Here is a 22,156-nt window from a genome sequence, read left to right as displayed (position 1 = left end):
GGTCTTCATTGAGAAGTAGGGGCACTATATGTGTGCACCGGCTGAGGTCTTGATAGCTAGGGGCTAGATCGGAGAACCCCTAGTAGTTGGGTGGCAATGGGGGTGCCCATCTTTGCTTAGGCTCTGGTAGTACCAATGGAGTGACCTGGTTGCACCAAGTTATCCGTAAGCCGGGTGGCCAACAGAAGGTTCAAAGGTAGAAGGCCACAGGGAACCACATTACTAAATTCTAAGAGAAGCCATCCAGGCCGGCTGGCATTAACCATTTCGGAAGCCCGTGGCATATAGTCAATCAGGCATGGAGTGGCTATCGGAGATTAAAGCCCTTTGCAAAAGATTTCAGGCCACCAAGGACATTGGTAGGGTAACCAGTTGCATTCTGTTAAGGGGTTTCCCCCCAAAAGTATTTTCTCTTTTCCCTTTTGCCACTTTTTAAAGTCAAGCTATAGCTGACAGTCTGTATTGGTCCCCCGGGCAGTGGCATGCCCGTGTGCAAGATGCGTGAAATAACCAAAGGCGGCGTTGGATAGGCCAATATCGCCTATTAGTGCACTGCTGGAAATGTGGCATCCTTATGGCGCTGCAGTGTCATGATCACAAGAGGCCCTGAGACCGCTATAGCGACACTGACTCAACACACACTGCAATTTCTTCCCGCATTGTGTGGCTTTTGCTTGCTTGTGTATACACATTATACATCATGGCTGCTATGAGGTATATTCATACTGTGCTGGGAATTCATTAGTCGCTGCTGGCCATTTGAGATCGAAAGATATTTTCGATTAAACGTTTTTACTTAGGAATTTTCTGGTCAATTTTATTAATATTATATTGTGGGATTACATTTCAATGTTCAATATTGTGTGCATTGAGTTGGAGTTCCATTGCTTTTTCCTTTACATTTGAATCTGCTTACTTTTTTTATTTTTTCTTCATTTTTGTATTAATTGCTGCATTCTTTTTGTAAAGGTTTGTAATAAACCGAATACAAATAAAAACAAAAAAATATATAAATACAAAAATGGCCAGAAAAATGTATCTTGCACAAAAAAAGAACACTTCGCTTAGAAGAAGTGTCGAAAATCCCGGCCCGATTAATGTGCCCCGTAACCCCACCAGAGCCGCCTTCTGTGGCTTTTAAGCATGGCAGAGGCTGTCTTCACAGTCTTGGAATGTGCATAAAGTTGCTTCTTGGTTTAAAGGTCGTGGAGCTGATGTAATGTCATGTTTTCGCTGTCAGAAAAGCCGATCCAGTTAATTACGTACTGGGCATGCGCATAGCCACTACGCATGCTCAGTAAATAGGCATGGGATTGTCTGACAGATAGTAAATGTGACGTCACACCGGGTCCTGGGCACTCTCCTTCCCCGCAGTCACTGGCCTATGGCTGGAATGGAGGGTTTTTGCAGAGCGGAAACTTCTCAAAAAAGACCGAAGGAGTTCGAAGGAACGACCCCCTCCCCTAACCTCCACCCCCTAAACACACGCGCCCTAGAGACATGCCAATTTAGGAGAGTGCTGGTTTTGAGATAACTTTTGTGTGTTCTGGTCCTGTTTCTATGGCAACAGGATCGCGTTTCCATGGTTATTGCAGGCATCTGAAATGACTCAAGGTATAAATAGGGAGGGAGCCCCGCCATGGCTCCCGAAGAGGCACACTCAGTCCTGAAACACTGGCAAGTTGGCAGTGAGCCCAGAGACCCCCACCACGGCTTGGGGAGTGGGCAATACAGCCTAGGTAGGCTTGGGGAGTGGGCAATACAGCCTGGCAAACCTAGTGCTATCAGCGGGGCTACCCAGATCACCCGCTGGCAACAAGAGGGTTAATCCGAGGCACACACTGGTGAATAGAGGCAACTGAGAGTCACACCCGTATTATACAGGGTTACTCAGTCATAACACCTGTGAAGGCGCGGCCTCTGTGTGCACACTAGAAGGATCAGGATTACACAGCAGTGGAGAGAGGGTTATTCAAAGTCACACACTAGTGAAGACTAGTGTACAGAGTTAATCAGAGTCACACACTGGTGAATAGAGGAAACTGAGAGTCACACTCGTATTATACAGGGTTACTCAGTCGTTCCACTCGTAAAGGCGCGGCCTCTGTGTGCACACTAGAAGAATCAGGATTACACAGCAGCGGAGAGAGGGTTATTCAAAGTCACACACTAGTGAAGACTAGTGTACAGAGTTAATCAGAGTCACACACTGGTAAATAGAGCTAACTGAGAGTCGCACTCATATTATAAAGGGTTACTCAGTCGTTCCACTCGTGAAGGAGCGGCCTCTGTGTGCACACTAGAAGAATCAGGATTACTCAGCAGCGGAGAGAGGGTTATTCAAAGTCACACACTAGTGAAGACTAGTGTACAGTGTTAATCAGAGTCACACACTGGTGAATAGAGGTAACTGAGAGTCACACTCGTATTATACAGGGTTACTCGGTCATCCCACTCGTGAAGGCGCGGCCTCTGTGTGCACACTAGAAGAATCAGGATTACACAGCAGCGGAGAGAGGGTTATTCAAAGTCACACACTAGTGAAGACTTGTGTACAGAGTTAATCAGAGTCAAAACACTACTGAAGAGAGGGTTACTACCATGCTTTTCAGAGGAATCCGAGTTACTCAAATCACACAACAATGAAGAGAGGGTTATTCAGCGTCACATAATAGTGTACACAAAGGTATTCAGCGCCAAAACACTAGTGTAGGCAGGGCTACCCGTTATTGCATGCTAGAGGATCAGGGTAACTTATGACGAGAGGGTTATTCAGAATCACGCACTGGTGAAGACAGGGTTATTCAGAGTCATGCACTACTGTACACAGAGATATTCAAAGTCAAAACACTGGTGAAGCCAGGGTCACTTACTATGCTTTTTAGAGGAATCGGAGTGACTCCGATCGCATAACAGAGAAGATGGTGTTATTCAGTATCACACACTAGTGTACACAGAGCCCAAACACTAGTGAAGGCAGGGTAACTCAGTATTGCATACTGGAGGGATCTGGGTTATGCCGATCACACACTAGTGAAGACAGCGTTATTCAGAGTCATGCACTACTGTACACAGAGATATTCAGAGTGAAAACACTAGTGAAGGCAGGGTTACTCCGTTTTTTATACTAGAGGAAACGGGGTTACTCCGATCACACAGCAGTGAATTGAGGGTTATTCAGTCATACACTACTGTACACAGAGATATTCAGAGTGAAAACACTAGTGAAGGCAGGGTAACTCACTATTGCATACTGTAGGGATCTGGGTTACGCTGATCACACACTAGTGAAGACAGGGTTATTCAGAGTCATGCACTACTGTACACAGAGATATTCAGAGTGAAAACACTAGTGAAGGCAAGGTTACTCCGTTATTTTACACTAGAGGAAACATGGTTACTCCGATCACCCAGCAGTGAATTGAGGGTTAGAGTCGCACACTAGTGGAGACAAGGTTACTGATCTCACAGCCCGGCGATGACCGGGTCATTCAGATCACACACATTAAAGGAGCCAGAGTTATTTAGAGTGGTGCATTAAAGATGCCATTAATGTATGAATCTTTTATAATGCGCTTAATACCGGGGACCAGTCTCTAAGTGCAGGACCGGGATTTGAACCTGTGTTGCTCTGCGTTGTCTTGCTTCTTAGACAATCACGTTGCCCCTGAGCTTACCTCCGAGCCCAAGCCATGTTATGTTTATAGTGCACAATAGTGAACACCATATTATTTGATCCGCACACTATTGTAGGCAGGGTTATTAAGACCTCACACTAGTGAAGAAAGGGATATTGAGATCACGCACTAGTGGACGCAGGGCTAGCTATACCATACACTGGTCATGACTGCTCTTCAGAGTTACCCAGTCATATAGATGGGGTTATGCAGAGGTAAATACTAGTAGCAACACTTTAATAGCTAACCATAGAGCCCATTCCAGAGAGAGACCGGGTTGGCTCTACTTGTCAAGTAGGGTGTTGCTCTGCCCCCATAAAGATGGCCGCCCTCCACCATGAGCAGAAGCCAACAGATCCACATACCCGCGAGAGCTGAGAATTTAAGTCGGCTGATCCCCTTGTCTACACAGTCATCTTCTGATGTATCCACCTGTGAGCAGAACATCTTGATTGCTCCGTCACCTTTGTGCCTTTGTCCTGTACTGAAATGTGCCCAACCCGGTCCCTTCTGATTTTTGGAGGAGCCCCTGAATTCCTGCCATGATTCCTACCCGTTCTGGCGCCTTCCCATCTGCCCTTTGCCTTAGTCTGATGTCTGACGTGTCCTTCTCCCAATATGACTCTGATATTCTATGCATGAGCCAAGTGCCCGGCATTGCCCCCCAAGATCCAAGCGAAGACCAATCTGGACTATGAATTCCATCTGAGATTTGGGAGATGCCCGTGGAAGGCTACAGAAATCCGGCTGCACGGAGCGCCTGAGAATCCCCCCCAAAGCCCAGCTGGGGATATGAAACCTTGTTGTCTATATCTCCTCCTCTTTCAACCACTCTCTGTTCTAATCCCCAATTGCCCAGAGGCTCAGTTATCGAGTGACAGTCCATGTGAGCTGGCACCATCACTGTTGCTTTGTCCCCTCTTTTTCCCTTTTGGCTTAGCTGCTTTCTTTGTTGCCATAGGCTGTAAGAATCCTTCCTTCTCGCAGCGACCCATTCAGCTGAAAGCAATAAAACTACCTGACACCGACTTATCTCAGAAAGCAGGACCGAGGGAGTCATGGTACTTGGTTATCTAATGTCCAAGCCTGAAGGCATCAGGGTTTCAGCGGGATCCACCAGCAAGCCAGCCTGGCTTAACATCCAGGAAACTGGCTGCATCTGAACAGATCCTCCAGGCTGCTTCTGCATCTAAATCGGAGCACACAAATCTTCACCGGGGCCTCCAGCTCCACTGAGCTTTCCATGAGGCCGCCTTGGCCTGCCCCCCTCTCGTGGTTGTCACCCGTTTCCCCCAAAGCGATGCAGTCCCAGATACCCAAGTCTTTGCATTCAGCATCACTGGAAGGTCCACTTGACCTCACTTCTGCTTTAGGAGCAGAAGCTTTCTATTGCTATTGCTCTGGTTTGGTGTTTCTTCCAAGATTTTAGCTTCATTATTTTAACTGAAGTTTCTAGGAATCTCTTATTTCTTTTTTCTGTCGTCAACACTGTTGTTTATTTCGTTGGGCTCCTCATAATGTTGGAAAACAGTAACACTGGCCCTACTGCTTAACAGCTAGCAACCGTATCTTTTCCCGGCCTTTCAGCCAGGCGCAGCCTCATTGGCTGGGTGATCTGGTGTAGCGCGGTCTGAGCACTAATGAGGCTGGGTGATATGGCCTAGTGCTGTCTGAGCTCAGACGAACTCTTCCACTTAATGGGGGTGGACCAAGACTGTTGCAGCTCCCCTCTGGGCAGGAGTCGTATTTCCTTATGATATGATATGGCATTTATTCCGCGCCTATACACAAGTGTTTCGAGGCGTGACGAGGCAAGGGCGGGGATACAGGGGGAAGACAGATACAGCGATCCTACTAGGCCAGGTGTCATTCAGATCACGCAAGTGCTGAGGACGGGGGAATGAGAAAGGGGAAAGGTGCAGGGGAAGGGGGAAGGGGAGGGGGCAGTACACAGGATAACAGTAAAATGAATAAAGACCATACATAAAAGTGCAGCCAGCTAGTGGCAAGTGCAAGGGTAAGTGCAGACATCAGGTGTCAAGTGCTAGTAGGGGTTGTAGGGAAACAGAAACAGTCCCTGAGTGCAGGGTCGCCAGGGGGGCAGTGCATGTGTGCAACTGCCAGGGGGGGTCAGGGCCCGAGGTCAGAGTGTAGCCAGGTAACCAGTGCACTTTCAGATTCCGCCATATCAGTATGTTATCGAGTTGTGGGGTCCTCTGCATGCAAGGAGTCCACCCGGGCAAAACATGGATAAAGACCCTTGATAAACGCTGTCGCTACTATGATCTACTGCGTGTAGTCTGCACGCATTGATGGTAACATTCGACCTGGATAGGCGGCATGAAGCCACAGCTGATGTTACCACTGATCCACAGTCGCCAATTTGGGAAGGGACCTTCCATAATCCATGGTTCTGCAACCTTTGGCTCTCAATATGTATTGGACTACAGCTCCCATCTGCCCTAGGCAGCAAAACTAATGATGACGGATCAGGGGAGTCATAGCCTCAGACATCTGAAGACGCCTGCCATAGGCGGTAATAGACACCATTGCCCAGCGGTAATATTTGGCAAGAACCCCTGATGACGGGGCTGTCAACCGACATGTGTAGGGATATATGGTGAACTGCCCGACGTACACATTTATCACGTCATGGATTACGTTATAAAAGCTCCCGGGAAATTTTGTAGAAATGTGTTGGCCCACTCTATAGTGTTGCTAGTTTAACAGTAACATCAAAGGCCTTAATGATTTTGATCATTTTATGCACAATATCTCTGTTTTATAAAAATGGAACCATGTCAATTTCCTTCTCTGATCTATGCATTGTGAGGGCGTTATGTTTCCATAATAACCCCCAGAGGACACACACCCATTAATATAAGGCAAACAAGTCATTACTTACCGCTTCAGATTTCGGTGGCACGGGTGGTGGGGTCTCTGTCCTGGGCTCTTCGGCAGGTAAGGCTGGCACTGGTGGTGACCCCGGGGGTCCCTCCAGGTTAGGAGACGAGGTGACAAAAGAAATCAAATCCTGTTGCCCTTTATTGCCACACTCCAGACCCGGGGGGTTGCTGCTGGGCTCCGAGTAGTTCTCGGAGTTCTGGTTAGTCCATAACTCCTCGTAAGGGACCTCCAGTCCCCGAGTCCTATAATCTGGTTCAACCCATTCTGGTGTCACATACTCCTGGTCCGAGTCTGAGATCTCTGAGGAAGCCTCTTGCTGTTGGGGGAGATGTTGCTGGCTGCCCAGGGCATCCCTGCAGTTCTGGTGAGCACTGTTGTCCTCTGTGGAGCGTGCCAGTGACCCACTGTATAGGCAAAGAGAAAGACGCTGGAAGGACTGGGCGTGCTCCTCTTGGGCATAGTTCGTTGAGTTGGAGGAAGAGAAGCCCTGTAGGCACACCCGGATCCGCCGCGGGCTGGCGCACTCCTCTGAGAAGTCCGTCTTCACCTCCCTGACTGCCTTGGAGTACTCATCAGGGTTGAAGCGCTGCTCCTGGCAGAACAGGGAGCTGTCTCTCACTAGCTTGTCAAAGAGGGGGTCCCCGCAGAGCAGTCCCTCGGGCAGCATGAAGCGGGGCATGTCCGTCAACAGCAGGAAGTGGAAAGGGGCTACTTCCTCCTTACGCAGCAGGCAGCACAGCACCACAGTCTTGGAGATTATGCTAACTAGCTTGTAGCGGTGGCCTTCCCTGATGATGTGCAGGTCGTACGGGTTGCGCGCCGGCCGGCTAGGGACCACCACATTAACGGGCAAGCGTACCTTTTCGATGATGCTGCGTATGGTGTGCTCACCCTCCTGCATCTGGAGCTCCAGCGGGCTGCGCGTGCTGAAGCGGCCCTTGCATTGGAATGGCAAGCTTAGGCTCTCGTTCGTACGGTGGTTCATACAGATCAGGCATGGCATTTTGCCCTTCACCTGTCGGCCCAGGGTCCCGGTCTTGCCCAGCTTCCGCAGGATTGTGTTGAAGCGAGATTTCTCCTTCACAGTCTTGGCGCACAGGATCTCGGCCTGACCCATGAGTGTTAGCTCGTCTCCAGATTGAAGGGTGAAGTTGTAGACCTCACTGTCCTCACTGAACTCCCCCGAGACCACCTGGAAGACAGACATGAAATGCACAGGACAATCACGTCAGGGAACCATGCAAACAAGACTGCGCTTTTCACAATTTCAATGTTGTCCCTGATTTTTATGTTAAGTCATTTCCTGTAAGATTTCAGATTCAATTTTTCTGTTCTATCATCTCAATTCAATTGCATACATTTTGCCAGTTAGGCTACAGATTTCATTTACACATTACAGACTATTTAACTTGCAAGGAAACACCCCCTTTTCAGCCCTTACCTTACACAGCTACAATACCTGGAAACTTTAAAAAGAACATATAACGCATATATAATCACTTCTTTGCTGAATCATGTCCTACTTTTTGACCATAGCACCAGTGTTTCTCTTTTGCCATCTCTCAGGGCTTCTAGTCTCTTTTTAGTTTTGGCTCAAGGCGCTACCTAGTCTGGGGAAACTATTTTCACAACAGCGTAAAAAAAGGGAAGCTGGAGGACGGATATGCAGCCTGCCAATGTTGTTCAGTTATAGAAAATGGAGGGGCCATGTTGTAATGGAGACTTTCTCAGCCTAAGCCAATGAGTGCCTCTCTATCGTGAAGCATCTAACACAAAAAGTTGTTTGTGTTGTTGCATTGTGTATGCTATATATCCTACCATAAAATGCAGCACACACATGCACGCCACCTCAGCAATATACACACTGTGACGAATCCAGGGAATTCAACCCCTCTCCCCGAGGGGAGGCTGCCCCCTTTGGGACTAGGTAAGTGAACCCACTAAGCTTAACACACCCTAGGAGACAGGGCAAGCAGAATCTCACTTGAGGTTACCCCCCTGTCCCCCAGGAAATCTCTAGAAACTGATAAAAGTTATTCTCCCTTATCTCAAGATCCAAATATCTTTGTTGGCTATATGGGAGTTAAACTGTATGATGCTTTGAAACTTTCAGTACGAATGGCTGGTATGGTTTCTGACCCTTTGTACACACCATCCTTGCCAGGAACAGAACAACGGTGGATGGTTCCACCCACTAGCAGAGTAGAGGATAAAGAGCCAATCAGAACAGGACAAAGTGAGGGAGCGCTGTGGAGATCAAGGACCCCAGAAACCACCTCCTGGGAGGGGTGGTGAGACAGAGAGCACTGTGAGAAACCTGAAGGTGTCTCCCTGACTAGTACCTGGGGATCTTTCATCCAGGTGGCCAGGACACGGCCATCGCTATTGGATCCAGTTCCTGGGGGTGGACCAGTGCAGGAGGATCACCTGGATGTGGGGGTCCTCGGGGAGTGGAAGTGGGGCACCGACGGGTGAGACGGGGTATCCCCCTTCTTATAACACCTTTTCCCCATTCTACCATGTAGGATATTCAGAAACTCTACCCCCTGCCCTTTTCCGACACAAACACTTTCGCACACCATGAAAGACAATGGACTAACACCAGAGCAGTTTACCTGACATGTCTCAACACAAGGGTCAGGCAAAGTCAGGCAACTGACCAGAATCACACACACCTGACAGCCCTTTCCCTTCCCCACAGGGATAAAAGGTTGCGCATGAGAGCACAAGACGAGCAAGACAGACCGCATAACGAGAGAGCTATTCAAGCATGGCAGTTCAAGAGGAGGAGAAAGGCGGTGAGAACCAAAGGGGAGACGAGGAGAGAAGCGACCTTGCCCTTTCTGACCCAAATCTGCAAAGCCTCTGTGGAAGGAAACATAAGACCGCAAACAATAGCCAGCACGTGTTGCAGGAGATGTCAATGGTACATGAAGCCCTGCTACATTAATAAGCAGGACAGGGAGAGACGCTTGCTACTGTGGTACCGTTCTTGACTCCAGAAGTAAGAAAGGCCAAGCTGTTCTTCACAGGCGGTGAGTCGAGGGGAGAAACCAATAAGAAACTGAACTGTGTTGAACAAAAGTGGCAAATGATAAAATAAGGAAAGTTCAAAGAACTGTTAACGTTTTACAGGAAGACCAGCCGCAGAGAGTGGGTGCTCACTCGAGAGACTCTGGTCGATTCCCCTACTGTTGAAACTAACGATACCAGAGGGCCTTAGAAGAGCCGGAAGGAAAACGTCAAAGTGGTCATACAGATGTTTAGCTAAATCCCCCTGTTCAGTTGAAAGTCTTTGAGTGAAAAGTAAGTGGAAAACGAAAGGGAGCGAATCCTGCATAGGGTGAAAATTGAAGGAAATGTGATTGGCAATAGTTGGCAAGAGTGAACCCGAAGGAGGGATGTCCACAGTGAATTGTTTAAAAAGACATTAAGATTTGTGAAAGCCATGGGTGAAATTGTTTTGAGGAAAAGTCGTAGTGAACCAGACAAAGGGAGACTGCTATTTGAGATGGGTCTGTGCCTGGAAGAGTGGATCCAAGCGTGAAAGGCATCACCCCATGGACAAGTGAATACAACAGAGACATCTTTTGAATGCAAGATATTCGAGAGGGGTCTGAGCCCAGAAGAGGGGGCACCCAGGGTTGAAGAATCCTCCCCCAAGTGCCATCAAAAAGGAAGGTTTATTTTATTTTACACATATTAGGTCCTATGGGGCCAGAGACTTTTTGTAGAAAGGAGACTTCACCACTGAAGGTCCTGATAGCTGAGAGCTGAACTGCCATCTCGTGCTGGGAAGGCTCGAGCGTGTGATGTGCTCCGGAGTCCCGCCTTGTTCCGTGCTCAAAACGTGGGGAAGGGAGACCCCCAGTTACCACATTCTGACATAACATTTGTGAACACTTCTTTCTTGTGAACATTATCCCACACTCTTTTTGGTATTAGTTGTAAGGATTGGCAATAGGTTTCTACTTAGCATAGGCCTTTTTATTTGACAAGATGGCACTAGGACTGCCTTCTTAATATTTGATGGTTATAGCTTGCTCCCATCTTAGATTTAGGTTTAGATTAGGTGTTTTCCCAACCTACTTATACAGTTTGATAAACACCCTTGAACTGTGATCGCTTGTGTCGTCTTTATTGTTGCCACATAAGTTCCTTACAGTGCATACGCCAAATGTGACGGACCGAGAGACGGCGGAGCCCGCGGTACACCCACGGCTCACCTAGCCAGAAGCGCTTGCCTGAGAAGCGGGCCTAGGAGGCGACGTCAAGCAAGACACGGTCAACCGGCGCACTGAGAAGTGACAAACCGAAGTCCCGTCTGAAGCCTGTGAGAATAGAGGGCAGACTGTGCCCGTTGCGGAGCACTGTTGAGTGGCTGGCGAAGCTGAACCGCGACATTCCAGCTCACTGGCTATCTCAAAGAGCCCCACTAGGAGCCCAAAGGTACACAGTGGTTCCAGGGAACCAAGAGGAGGGTGGCGAGAAACCAAAAGACATCAAGACCTGATGAGAGAGAGACCTAACTCCCAAGGCAGGGTGGGAGAGGCAGGACCTCAAGGTGAGGTGAGAGAAAGAGAATACCCCAACATGGAGTGGGAGAACCAAAATCGCAAGGCAGGGAAAACTGAGTACAACCCTAAGGCTGGGGGCAGAAAACCAAAACCCCATGGCAGGCTAAGAGATGCATGACCCCAAAGCGGAGTGAGAAACAAAACCTCAATGCGGAGAGAGAGGGACCCGATGCCAAGTCAAGTTGAGAAAACCAAGACCCCAAGGCGGGATAAGAGAGAGAATACACTAAAGCGGGATAAGTAAGATGCAGAAGTGGGGTCAGAGAAGCAAAACCCCAGGGCAGGGTGAACGAGACAAAATCCCAAGGCGGGGTGAGGAAACTGAGTCCCCAAGGTGGGATGAGAGATGCACGGCCTCAAGGAGGGGTGAAAGAAACAAGACCCTAAGTTGGAGAGAGAGAGAGGTGAGACCCCAAGAGGGGTTAAGAGGAGTGAAACCAAAGGTGGGGTAAATACCAGGAGGTACCAAACTGGAGATAATGCCGGGATTTTCCTTGGTGGGCAGCACCAGAAGAATTGTAGAGTGAGCGAATAAACCATGGATCCCAAAGCGGTAAAGAAGGCAAGAGACATTCATGCAACGCACTTGAACTGTGTGTCTGGATGGGAAGGACATTCTTTTGACCAAGTGACACCAGGGTGGGGGTCAGAAAGCAGCCACCATTCTTTTGCTGGGCGAGCACCCTAATTGTATCTATGTTGAATTTATGTTTGGCCTTCAGTGGTAGGGAGAGAATTAAGGTTCGCATAGTATTCTGGATGGAGGACCTTTTCCTTGTTTGTACGACATCCTGACGAGCAGCCCTACTGACTTTCTAGAGTAGGGCAGGGAACCTTGTCAAAGGGATAGCCTAGGCCCTGTGTGTTCTAATAAAGGAACATTTCACGAAAATGCCACTCCGTCCGTCTCCTTATTTTGATGTACCGCAACACACACGCACGCGCGCAAAACCCCCAGCCCTGCTTTTGCAACTTGGCATAACATTAAGTGGACTTATTGAGCTAAGAGGGCAACATGTACCTTGGCATTGATGTCCCAATTGGGAATAATGGAATCTGGCTGTGCTCAGCTAACCAGGCACAGCTGATCTTGGCACTTCCTAGATATCTGGACAGACAAAATGGCACCACTCCACTATATGGGCATGGTGGACCCTGGCACTGCTTTGATAATGGTTTGAAAACATGGGAATACGATGGCAACGAGGCATGGACTAAGGGCTTCAATGGCAATAGTTGTCAGTGGTGTGAATCCTGGGGACTTTGAGAAATAAACCTTGAAATGGTGTAAATACCCGGGTCTTTGATGGCATTGCGTGGTATGTTCTAGCAATACCCGACATGTGAGTACAAGAGCATACTATGCCAATATATGACAAATGCTTGTAGTCTGGCTGGGGCATATGATTGCAATATTTGGTGAATGATGTGTGTGCCTATTGATACATACCACCAATGCTTCTATATCGATAACAACGACTGGCTTATCAATGCTTGTTTTATATATTTTTATTGCCATTTTAGTGTACAGGGCAAAAAACCTATCAACACCCTCCTCCTTATTGTAAAAAACACAACACTGCATTAAGGCAAATAACTTTTAAATACTGGGCTGTGGTCCTTGTTATCACTGGGAGGCAGTGATAACATTGCGGATCCAATAAACGTGTTCACTGAGATATTAGCAATAACGACCGAGTGACCGCCTCCCGCTTCATAACCCGCTTCATAACCTGCATTATTGTCTCCCGTGGAAACCCACGTGCTTCCTACATTTGCAGTGACTACCAACCCTCTGGCGCAAACGGAACTGATCACCCTCGTCTCGGGAGAATAGCTCAGGGGCAACGTGCTCTTCTTGGAAGCAAAGCGACACCGAGCAACACAGTTCGATCCCCGGAGCCGCGCTTGGAAACCTATGGGTGTTAAGCGTGTTATAAATAAATTCCTATGTTACTAACAACCTGACCCCAAATAAAGGGTTCTATGTTCTGTCAACAAATGTTATTTTTTTGACGGGTTTTTCATCAAACTTTTTTTTCCCGAAAAAAATCCATCGACTTTTATTTTTAATTTGGAGGGTTCCTCCCGAGCCCCTCCTTCCCTATCGTTATTTTTAATATTCCCTACTGCCCCAACCCCTTATATCCATTTCCCCAACCCCCTTATTTATTCGATGAAAATGTTTCGATAAAAAAACCATCGAAGAATGACTGTCTTTGTAACAACGTTTTACCAAATAAAGGGAGAGACAGTCAAGTTCCAAGAAAGGCACCGGTTAACTAGTATTAAATCATGTGAACAAAAGAAAATACCATGCCTATGTGTGTTAGGCTTCAACTGAAGTGCTGGCTCCCCTCAACATCTCGGAATTCACCCCTCTTCTTTCAGCGGACCGCCGGACCATTTGTGCCGTTCTGTGCCCCTTTTCCCTTGTAGCGGTTCCTCACACTTGCCCGCGGCTCACTCCCTTCTGCATAGCCCCCTGCTACTGTTCCCCGCTTCTTCCGTCCGCCGATACTGTATCTTATTTTATGTTACCTCTCCCCACCCCATCAGTTACTCCAACTTTTACATGAAGTTATCCCCCTGGATTGTTACTCCCAACTACCTCCATCACCGGGTCCCCTCTGCTATGGTTACTAACTCCCGCGTCCCCATAGTTTCCTGTACCACTCCGTAAAGTGCTCCGTTGCTTGCCGAAGCTAGGCCCGCACTCAATAAATACCCAAATAATAGCCCACTTTTTCAAAGGTTTTAGTTTTCCATGCAATCTTATAACAAAGAGATCACCTTTCATTTGGAAACCCCATCCTCTAGAATTCTGAGAACGTCTGGTACCAATAACATGTAATACAGCATTCTTATTGGCTATGACGTGGGCAGATGGCTAGCTGTTGCCAATACTGACACGACAGTCGATAGATAAATGGATAGCGCAGCCCTACATCCCAGTTCAAGGCTGCACTGACACCAATGATTCAAAAGCAATCGCACTGCGATACGAGGTGCCACGAGTTGTGACCACCCAACACAAAGCCACATTTGATATTTAAACACTTTATCCAAAGATGTTTCAAGGGGTGGGTTTAGAGCAGTGGTGTTCAAACTGTGGGTCGCGACCCCTTAGGGGTCCGCGGGTGCATCCCAGGGGGCCCTGAGAGCTCAGCATGAAAAAAGATTTTTTTTTTTTTTTTTTTTTTAGATTGGAAGAAATGGGCAGGGGTGGCCCACATGGGCGGGCTGAAGCATGAAACTGTCTCAGGCAACAATGAAAAAGTGGCCCACAGTTGTAAATGGATATTCATTCCTTTAGTCACAGACTGGGCCTCATTACTACTATGGCGGACCAGTAACAACGGTGCTGGTAAGCTACCGGCACCGTTGCTACCGTTCCGCCATAGTAAGAGTTGTGCTCGTGGGTGCTTGACAGCCCCCGCCAGGTCTGACCTCAGCTCGTCGGATGCACCAGCACCGTTATTAACGGTGCCGGTGCATCCGAGCTCCCCATTCCCATTTGAGCCATATGGGGCTCAAATGGGAATGGTGATCTACCGGCACCTTCGAAAGGGCAATTATCATGTCCGCCTAACTCGGCATGACCTAGTAATTGCCCATTCGCGGGTGCCAGACCCGGATGCAACTCCAGTGGCAGCCGTGCCGGTTTTACCGGCACAGCTACCGCCAGAGAAGTTATGAAGCCCACTGTTTCAATAGTACCCAAAGGGGTGCTTTGTGTTAAAATGTAAGTAAATTGTGATATATTCAGCAACAATGGTCAACATTACTAACTGCATAGTTAAGTAACTCATCAAAATGGTCCACATTGGCCAAAATGGTGGCCCATTTTGATTGGCCCAAATTAGCATTTTACATTTTTGGTACAGGCATTGCCCTATAGGCCTGTCCGAGCCTGGCGGCTCATCCATAATGGCAAAAGGCGCCCACCCAGTAGCCCCTCACCCATTATGGAGGAGCTAAGGAGCCAGCCCAGTGAAACAGTGAGCACTCCCTCAGCTGCTTTATCCAGCTAATGGAGTGCTCCTGGGCTGGCTGAACTGTCAAAGGGAAACACTGTTTCCCTTTGACAGTTCAGTTTAGTTCCCCAGCCGCACATGCTCACTGAGCCATGCAAGTGCTGGGGCGTTTTGCTTCGCCAGCATTGCATAGCTCATTGGAAATGCTGGCTGGGGCACTGCATGTCTATGTCCGAGGGGGAGCTCCTGCGCCTCCTCGCACATACGGACAGAGCAGCTGGAGCAGGCCGTTTCAGCACCCACACACAGGCCAATGCAGAAGGTACGTTTATGTTCATTGTTTTTATTTAAACATGTGTATGGATGCGTTATGAGTGAGTGTATGGTGATGGATGCTCATGTGAATGATAGAGTGATTGCTGTATGAATGTGCAGCGCCTTGCATATACACATAATCATGTTCATTGTGTTAGGACCAGTGGGGCCCAGGGGACAGGGATGGTATCTTTTTACCGGACATCTATCATTCAAAACCCTCTGCCTTGTCCACAAGGCTTTCTGGGGCCTGGGTCCAAAATACCTTCAGCTATTCCTCCGCAAATACCTCCCCTCTCGAGCTCTTCACTCCTCTACCTCCAACTCCCTCAGGGTCAGTCGTTTATCAAAGAAACGAGCTGGGGGTAGATCTCCGTCTTCGGCTGGGGCCTCCCTCTGGAACAGCGCCCTGCCACTCTAAAACTTGAGGAGAACCATCTTTCTTCCTGCACTTATCAGACCTACCCTGTCTGCTGCCTTAAACGTAGCACTTGCAAATTGCTGGCTGCACTACCACTGTTTGTTGCCTTTATTATTTATTTATTGTTATTTATCTGTTTCTCCTCTGCTTCACACTTTCCACTTCTCCCCCCTTCCATGCACTTTTCCCCTCACACTTGCGCGTTCTCAATGTCATTGGGCCTAGTAAGATTGCTGTTTTAGTCTCCTCTGTTCCCCTCCCTTGCCTTGTCACGCTCTGAAACACTTGTGTACGAGCGTGATAGAAATAAAATATCAATGCCTGCCCCCTGGACTCCCAGCAACAATTGCAAACTGTTTGGCTATTTACCCATTTTTTGTTAAAAGTATGCTCTACAATGCAACATTTTAACCTATTATTTAAAAAAAAATTCACAGGGGGAAACCCCCCCGAACCTCCCCTTAATGCCCCTCCACTTAAAAAAGATTCACCAGCCGCCACTGGCCCTCAGACTGTGTTGGGAACGGGATGGGGGAACCGAGGGACTATGGTGGGAGCACAATGGGCGGGAACCATGGGATAGTGATGGGAGCAGAGTGGGGAGAGCCCTGGGTGTGTGATGGGGTGGGGAGAGACCAGCGACTGGGTAGGAGTGGGATGAGGGAGCCCAGCGACTTTGATGGGAGCAGGTGACGGCGCGCAATATATACTGTCCATTTGGCATTTCTGGGGGGTCCCGACCTGCCCAAATTTTGCTCAGGGGGGCCCTGGCCAAAAAAGTTTGAAGACCACTGGTTTAGAGGATGTCCTAGGACCTATAGGATGGGGTACAAGTCGAAGGCAAAATGACTCTCTACAAAAGAGTGCAGGGAAAGAGATTCAACAAAAATGACTGGACATCCCAAGTCCATCCCTAGTTTAATATGTACCTAGTCTAAAAGACAGGAGGTCCAAACTCCACCCCTAATCTAATAGCTCCCTAGTCTAAAAGACCTGAGGTCCACCAAAGTACCCCCAGTCTTATAACTCGCCACTCTAAAGGAACAGAGGTCCAAATGCTGTCCAAATCTAATATCGCCCTAATCTAAAGGGCTGGAGATCCAAAGTCCATGCCTAGCCTAATGTTTCCCTAGTCTAAATGACCAGTAGTCCAAAGTCCATCCCTAGTGTAATATCTACCTAATCTAAAATATCATAGTTCCAAAGTACATCCCAAGTCTAATATTTCTCTTGTCTAAAGGACCATAGGTCCAAAGTCCAACCCTAGTCTAATATCCAAACAGAAACACACAGGATGGAATCGAGGACAGAGTTCAGCCAAGTGTCAGGGTTTTCGAGTTCCCCTGCCAGCGTTCATAAGCCGGGGACTCTCTTCATGGCTGGGCTGTTGGTCCTAGCTGAAGTCTTTGTCTTTACTGGGTCCTGGTGCTTGGCGTAGTCTGAATTGGTGTCTTGGTCCAGTAAGGTTGAGGGACCTCTCTTGCTCTTGGGGTCTATCAGTAACCATTGGTGTTCTCCACTACCCCTGTTTGGGGTCTCAGCAAGGTTCATTTAGCTGGGCTTGTGGACCTGCTCCACACACCATGGTCTGGACTAGAGCTCCCAGCTAGCTTTTTTGTTCAATACCTAGGGCATGCTTTTGCCCTAAGTATTGGCCAGGTCATCAGGACTCTCAAGAACCTTGGCTCGGAGACTGATAGAATAGGCATCCCCTAAACCTGTTCCCTGCACCGGAATCCTCACAAGCTTAGGCTCTACTGGCTCAGACCCCCACCCCCAACGCTGTTTGGTCTTTTTGGCTTCACCAGACCGGGTTCGAATCTCCTCCTCCTATCTTTTCTCTTTCGGATATGTGTCTCGTTGTTAGACGGTGCATGCTCTCCTTGCTTGCTTGTTCAGTCTGAACTCAATCTGTCACCACTGCATCTCTGGCCTACCTTTTATACACAATGGAGAGAATGATTAACAAAGTAATGTCACAGATTTTTGAGCCTCTTTGTCTATCAGCTTTGTGTTTAACAATTGGAGCTTGCTCAACAGATTCCATATCCTCCTTATAAGTGTAGCGGGTGACTGTGTTCTTCCACAGGTGCTGTTCATGCAGCATTAACGAGGGTCGGCCGGTGACCCTGTGAACCAAAGTTATAAAATGTCTATTTGCCATTTTAGTATCAGATGGAATATTTGTAGCTTTCATGGACAAGAAGCAGCAGTCTCCCTGGGTGCCAGTGAGCCCTAAGAGTGGTTCTGTTTCTCTCTGAAGGGTGCAAGCACTCCCCACATGGTGTCTTCGTGGCTGCAGAAGGACTTGCGGTGCGCTCCGGTTCAGAGTCTGTGCACACCTGGCTTGCGTGAACTCCACATTCCCACTCTGTGCATGGACTGGATATGTACAAAGCTTAATTCTGCACCTCCATGAAGAAGATACCACGTTTGTCGATCCCTGGACCCTTCTCAACGTTACGCACTACCTGCACCCCTAGGTTTCAATAGAGAAAGACTGGGAGTCCCAAAGGTTTCCTCTATTAACCATCTCCAGAGATTGCACCACAGATAGCACCCTTTGGCCCTCAGAGTTCCCCTTCCCTCCATTAATAGCGGTAAGAAGGTTGGGGAAGGATTGGTGGGGTAGTCACCCTCTTCAAGTGCCTACTCAAGGACCTGGTGTACCTCCTTGCCTTCAGTTGCACTGCTTCAAGGCAAAGCAGCTGCAAGTAGATTTGATTAAAATAATATATGTGGGCATGAGGGTGTAGCAGCTGGAGCAGAGCTCATAGGTTGCTTGGCAACCAAGCTGTGATCCCACACTGTAGTTTGAAAGTGATATGTAGTGGCAATGTTGTCATATATTGTGGTGCAACTTGATTGGCATATATGGGGCAAAGCATCATAAAAGTGATAGACATTGACAATGTTAGCATATATTCTGGGTGCAGTTTCATGAAGATGATTTACAGTGGCAGTAGTGGCAATAGTGACATGTAATGTGGGTGTGAAATCCAAGCGATTTACAGTATATAAATAGGGTCATGGATTCTGTGTGCAACATTGCTGCCACAGCTTCATGAAAGGGATTCACAGTGGCAACTCTGGCATACATGCTACGCGTGACATCAAAGTAATTTACAGTGGGGATGCTACAATATATTGTGAGTGGAGTTTCATGAATGTGGCAACGCTGTTATATTTTCTCATGAAAATGTTGCAAAATGCGCCTTTGTACTGTTGGCGACCTGGCATATGCTGCATTGTTTTAATCTATAACCGTACAGAACCGATTGTAAAATGTATGTCTTTTTACAACATCTTGCCCACATATTGTGCAGTAAAATAAGTATTTGAATCAATTTCATTTATAATTTTTTCAGGGAGAATCCCCTTGAACATACAACGTTCCTTAGGGCTCAATTGTGCCTGCTTATGTGAAGCCGGTGGTAATACCATCGACACTGAAACTATTCACCAGCCACCAGTGACCTTGAATTGTTTATAATTCCAGGTGTCTTTTTCAGGAGTGCCTCCCTTCCCCCCCACCCCATGAAGTAAACGCTTCCATTGCGTAACAGAACATAGTTGTGAGTGAGCAAAATGTTTGAACCACAAAACATTCAGACTCTTTGCTGAATTTGTGATCACAGCCGTAAGAAATGCGCGCGTCCCATTCTTTGAATGAAAATACTTTGCAAAGATGTCCGCCATGGTTCTGGAAGGCAGGGCTCCATGGCGGCCGGAAAAGTGAAATGCAGGGAAGCTGCTGTGGCGGCTCTAATCAGATAAGTGGGGTTGGGGAGGGGGAATGGATCTAGTTAAAAAAGAAAGAAGGGGAAAGGGTGGGTGGGGAGAAGATGGTGGTCCGGGGTGTGGGAGGCAGCCTGCGGGTTCCATGGAAAGCAGGCTGAGATCAGTGGTTTCAGCTTGTGATCCGTGGAACCTAATTGGCTGCACCCCACGGCCCAGGGGCTGATATGGTGTGTTTCTCTGGATAGAGGCTGGACAGCCTCCAGCATGGACATAATGCAGCAGCTAAAGGCTTAAATTCACCTTCAAACTCAGAGGCCACATCACTCCACTGTCACCGCAAGTATACTGGCCCCAAAAAACTCTAGGGGTCCAATCGAAAGCCGCTGCTTGGTCCATATAAGACTTTATGGAATGCGCCCAACATGTCTTCCCAAACAGCTTACAAAAATCCTCCATAGAGAAATGCCAGCCAACCAAGACCCCCTGTAATTGCAGAACCCAAGCAAGAGAGGGACAGGAGGGGAAAGGCCTTACTTAAGCACTAGAGAGCACTGCATGCTTCTAAGAGTCATCATGGCTTTTCAGGCAGCGCCCTAGATGGGCCACCAATCCGACACACAAGTATGCAAAACCCATACTCAATAGCTCTACAGAACATAAGATTAAACAATCAAATATATCTTTTGGAAAGAGGCTGTTGCTTGTGAGGCTACTGCAGCAGCACTTTTAATCTGCTTTCTTCTGGTGGGCAGAACTGGTCACCCTGGCAAGGTATCTCGTCCTTGGGATTACCTCCCTGTTGCCGAGGACGAGATACGTCGTCCTTGGCACTTAAGAGGTTAATGAAACAGAAAACGTTAGAAGGCAACGAATGGCGAATTACCAAAATCACCAAAAAAGGCCTTGGCACTGGGGTGGAAAACCAATGGCAGTTAAAAGGTTAATATATAACCAAACACCCATTGGCCACAGATGGGCACTGTCTTTAAAGGTTAAGGGCTGTATTCTTAGGGAATAAACACGTTTTCTGGGGGGAAGTGGCGTAGCAAAGGACTGGACCCTAAGGGAGGCACAGAACCTATTTGCTGAGATAAGTGCAATGAAGCACTTCCCTGCAGCAGAGGTGGCAGATCAGTTAACACTTGTTTGATAGGATCCTGCCAATTGACCCCCCCCCCAGCCCTTCCCAATGAAAAATAAAAAGCAAAAGGCTTCTTTTTTTTACTCCTTTAGAATTCATCTTTATATATTGATAAGCAAACCCCAATGCCAATAGGTGGCAAGATCAGGCTGGACATGTTTGGGCGCACACCACGTGGAAGAAAACGAGCACTATTTGAGGTTACCAATGGCACAAGAGTTGCCCTGGCACCACTAAGAGCTATGCAAACTGCACACAGGCAGCAGGCGCTCACAGACGCCACTTATGCATGCGCACCAGAAGATGCGCAGCCACGCATGCGCTCACAAATATGGGGCTGGCCAGGCGATGCCATTGGCTTAGGCAAGCACACTTTGGGTGCTTGCGGTCCCTTCTCGGGGCTTCCACTTCGTGAACTATTCCGATGCTATATAAAGGGTCCTGTGCAGCATCACCAGCATCCAGGGGTCTGCAGCTGACCAGTCTCCGGGGTTCTATGTTCATTTAGCGACATTTTTTCGATGGTTTTCTTTGGGCCGAATTTTATTTTTTCTTGAAAAAACCCACTGCCCTTTTTTTCTTTTTGGGGGTGCGCCATGCCCTTATTAATTTAACACTATTCCTGAACCCCCACCCCTTATATACCCTTCCCCACTCCCCCTTATTTTTCAGATGTTTTTTTTTTTGAGGAAATAAAAATCAGCAAAAAACCCATTGAAAAATGACTGTCGATAAATAAACGTTGTATTGTTTAAGGGGTTCTGGGTTTGCAGGTGCTCCAGTGCTGGGCCTCCCAAACGTTACCTCAAGTCGGAACTGCACGCTACTCGCTCGCTGCCTCAAGCGCTCTAACACTTCCCTAAAATCTGGACATAGCGCCTCTTGCCATAGGTCACGGCGGCGAAGCGCTTTGCCTGTCAGAGAGGCAAAGGAGGAGTATGATAGAACATGCAGTGGTGGAGCAAAGTCGGCTAGACAGTTGGGATGAGGGCGGAGGGTAGATAGGGGGCCCAGGAAGGCACTGGAAGGAACATGTGGAGGAGCTATGTGCACAATTGGCCCAGATTTATCGTGGGACTCAACTCTATTCTATGGGGCGCAGCCAGGTGAGTATCCACTGTGGCAGGAGTGGGAGGGGGACAAACTATGGGAAAAGTCCTGTTTTATTTATTTGTGAAATTTGGATTCCTATGTGTTCCCAAGAAAGTAGCAAGACCTAACTAGCCATCTTCATGTGTTTCCAGGCCTCGATCTGACAATAATGCCCCTACAGTCTGTAGCGCTTGCAGCTGGTAAATTTGTAGAATGGGTGTGCGGTACATTTTTTTCCTGGGTTGAACCGAGTGTGCACTCATGAAAGAATCCATTAAGGTTTGGCCAACGCTTCCCCTTAGATATTT

The 22,156-nt window shown here is 48.0% G+C and overlaps 1 protein-coding gene across 2 annotated transcripts in view; it reads right to left on the bottom strand.

The window, feature by feature from the left end:
• The window catches only part of GAREM2 (GRB2 associated regulator of MAPK1 subtype 2), a 475,556-nt gene that overhangs the window by 39,623 nt on the left and 413,777 nt on the right, over positions 1-22,156 (bottom strand). For both annotated transcript variants that reach the window (XM_069605575.1, XM_069605576.1), the window contains exon 4: positions 6,583-7,776. In XM_069605575.1, coding sequence (XP_069461676.1) covers positions 6,583-7,776 — 1,194 coding nt within the window. The remainder of the gene's footprint in view (positions 1-6,582; positions 7,777-22,156) is intronic.

The sequence above is a fragment of the Ambystoma mexicanum genome, chromosome 4p (genome assembly GCF_040938575.1).
Source record: "Ambystoma mexicanum isolate Mex_15411 chromosome 4p, UKY_AmexF1_1, whole genome shotgun sequence".
NCBI classification, from domain to species: Eukaryota; Metazoa; Chordata; class Amphibia; order Caudata; family Ambystomatidae; genus Ambystoma; species Ambystoma mexicanum.
This window is presented reverse-complemented; position numbering and strand designations above follow the sequence as displayed.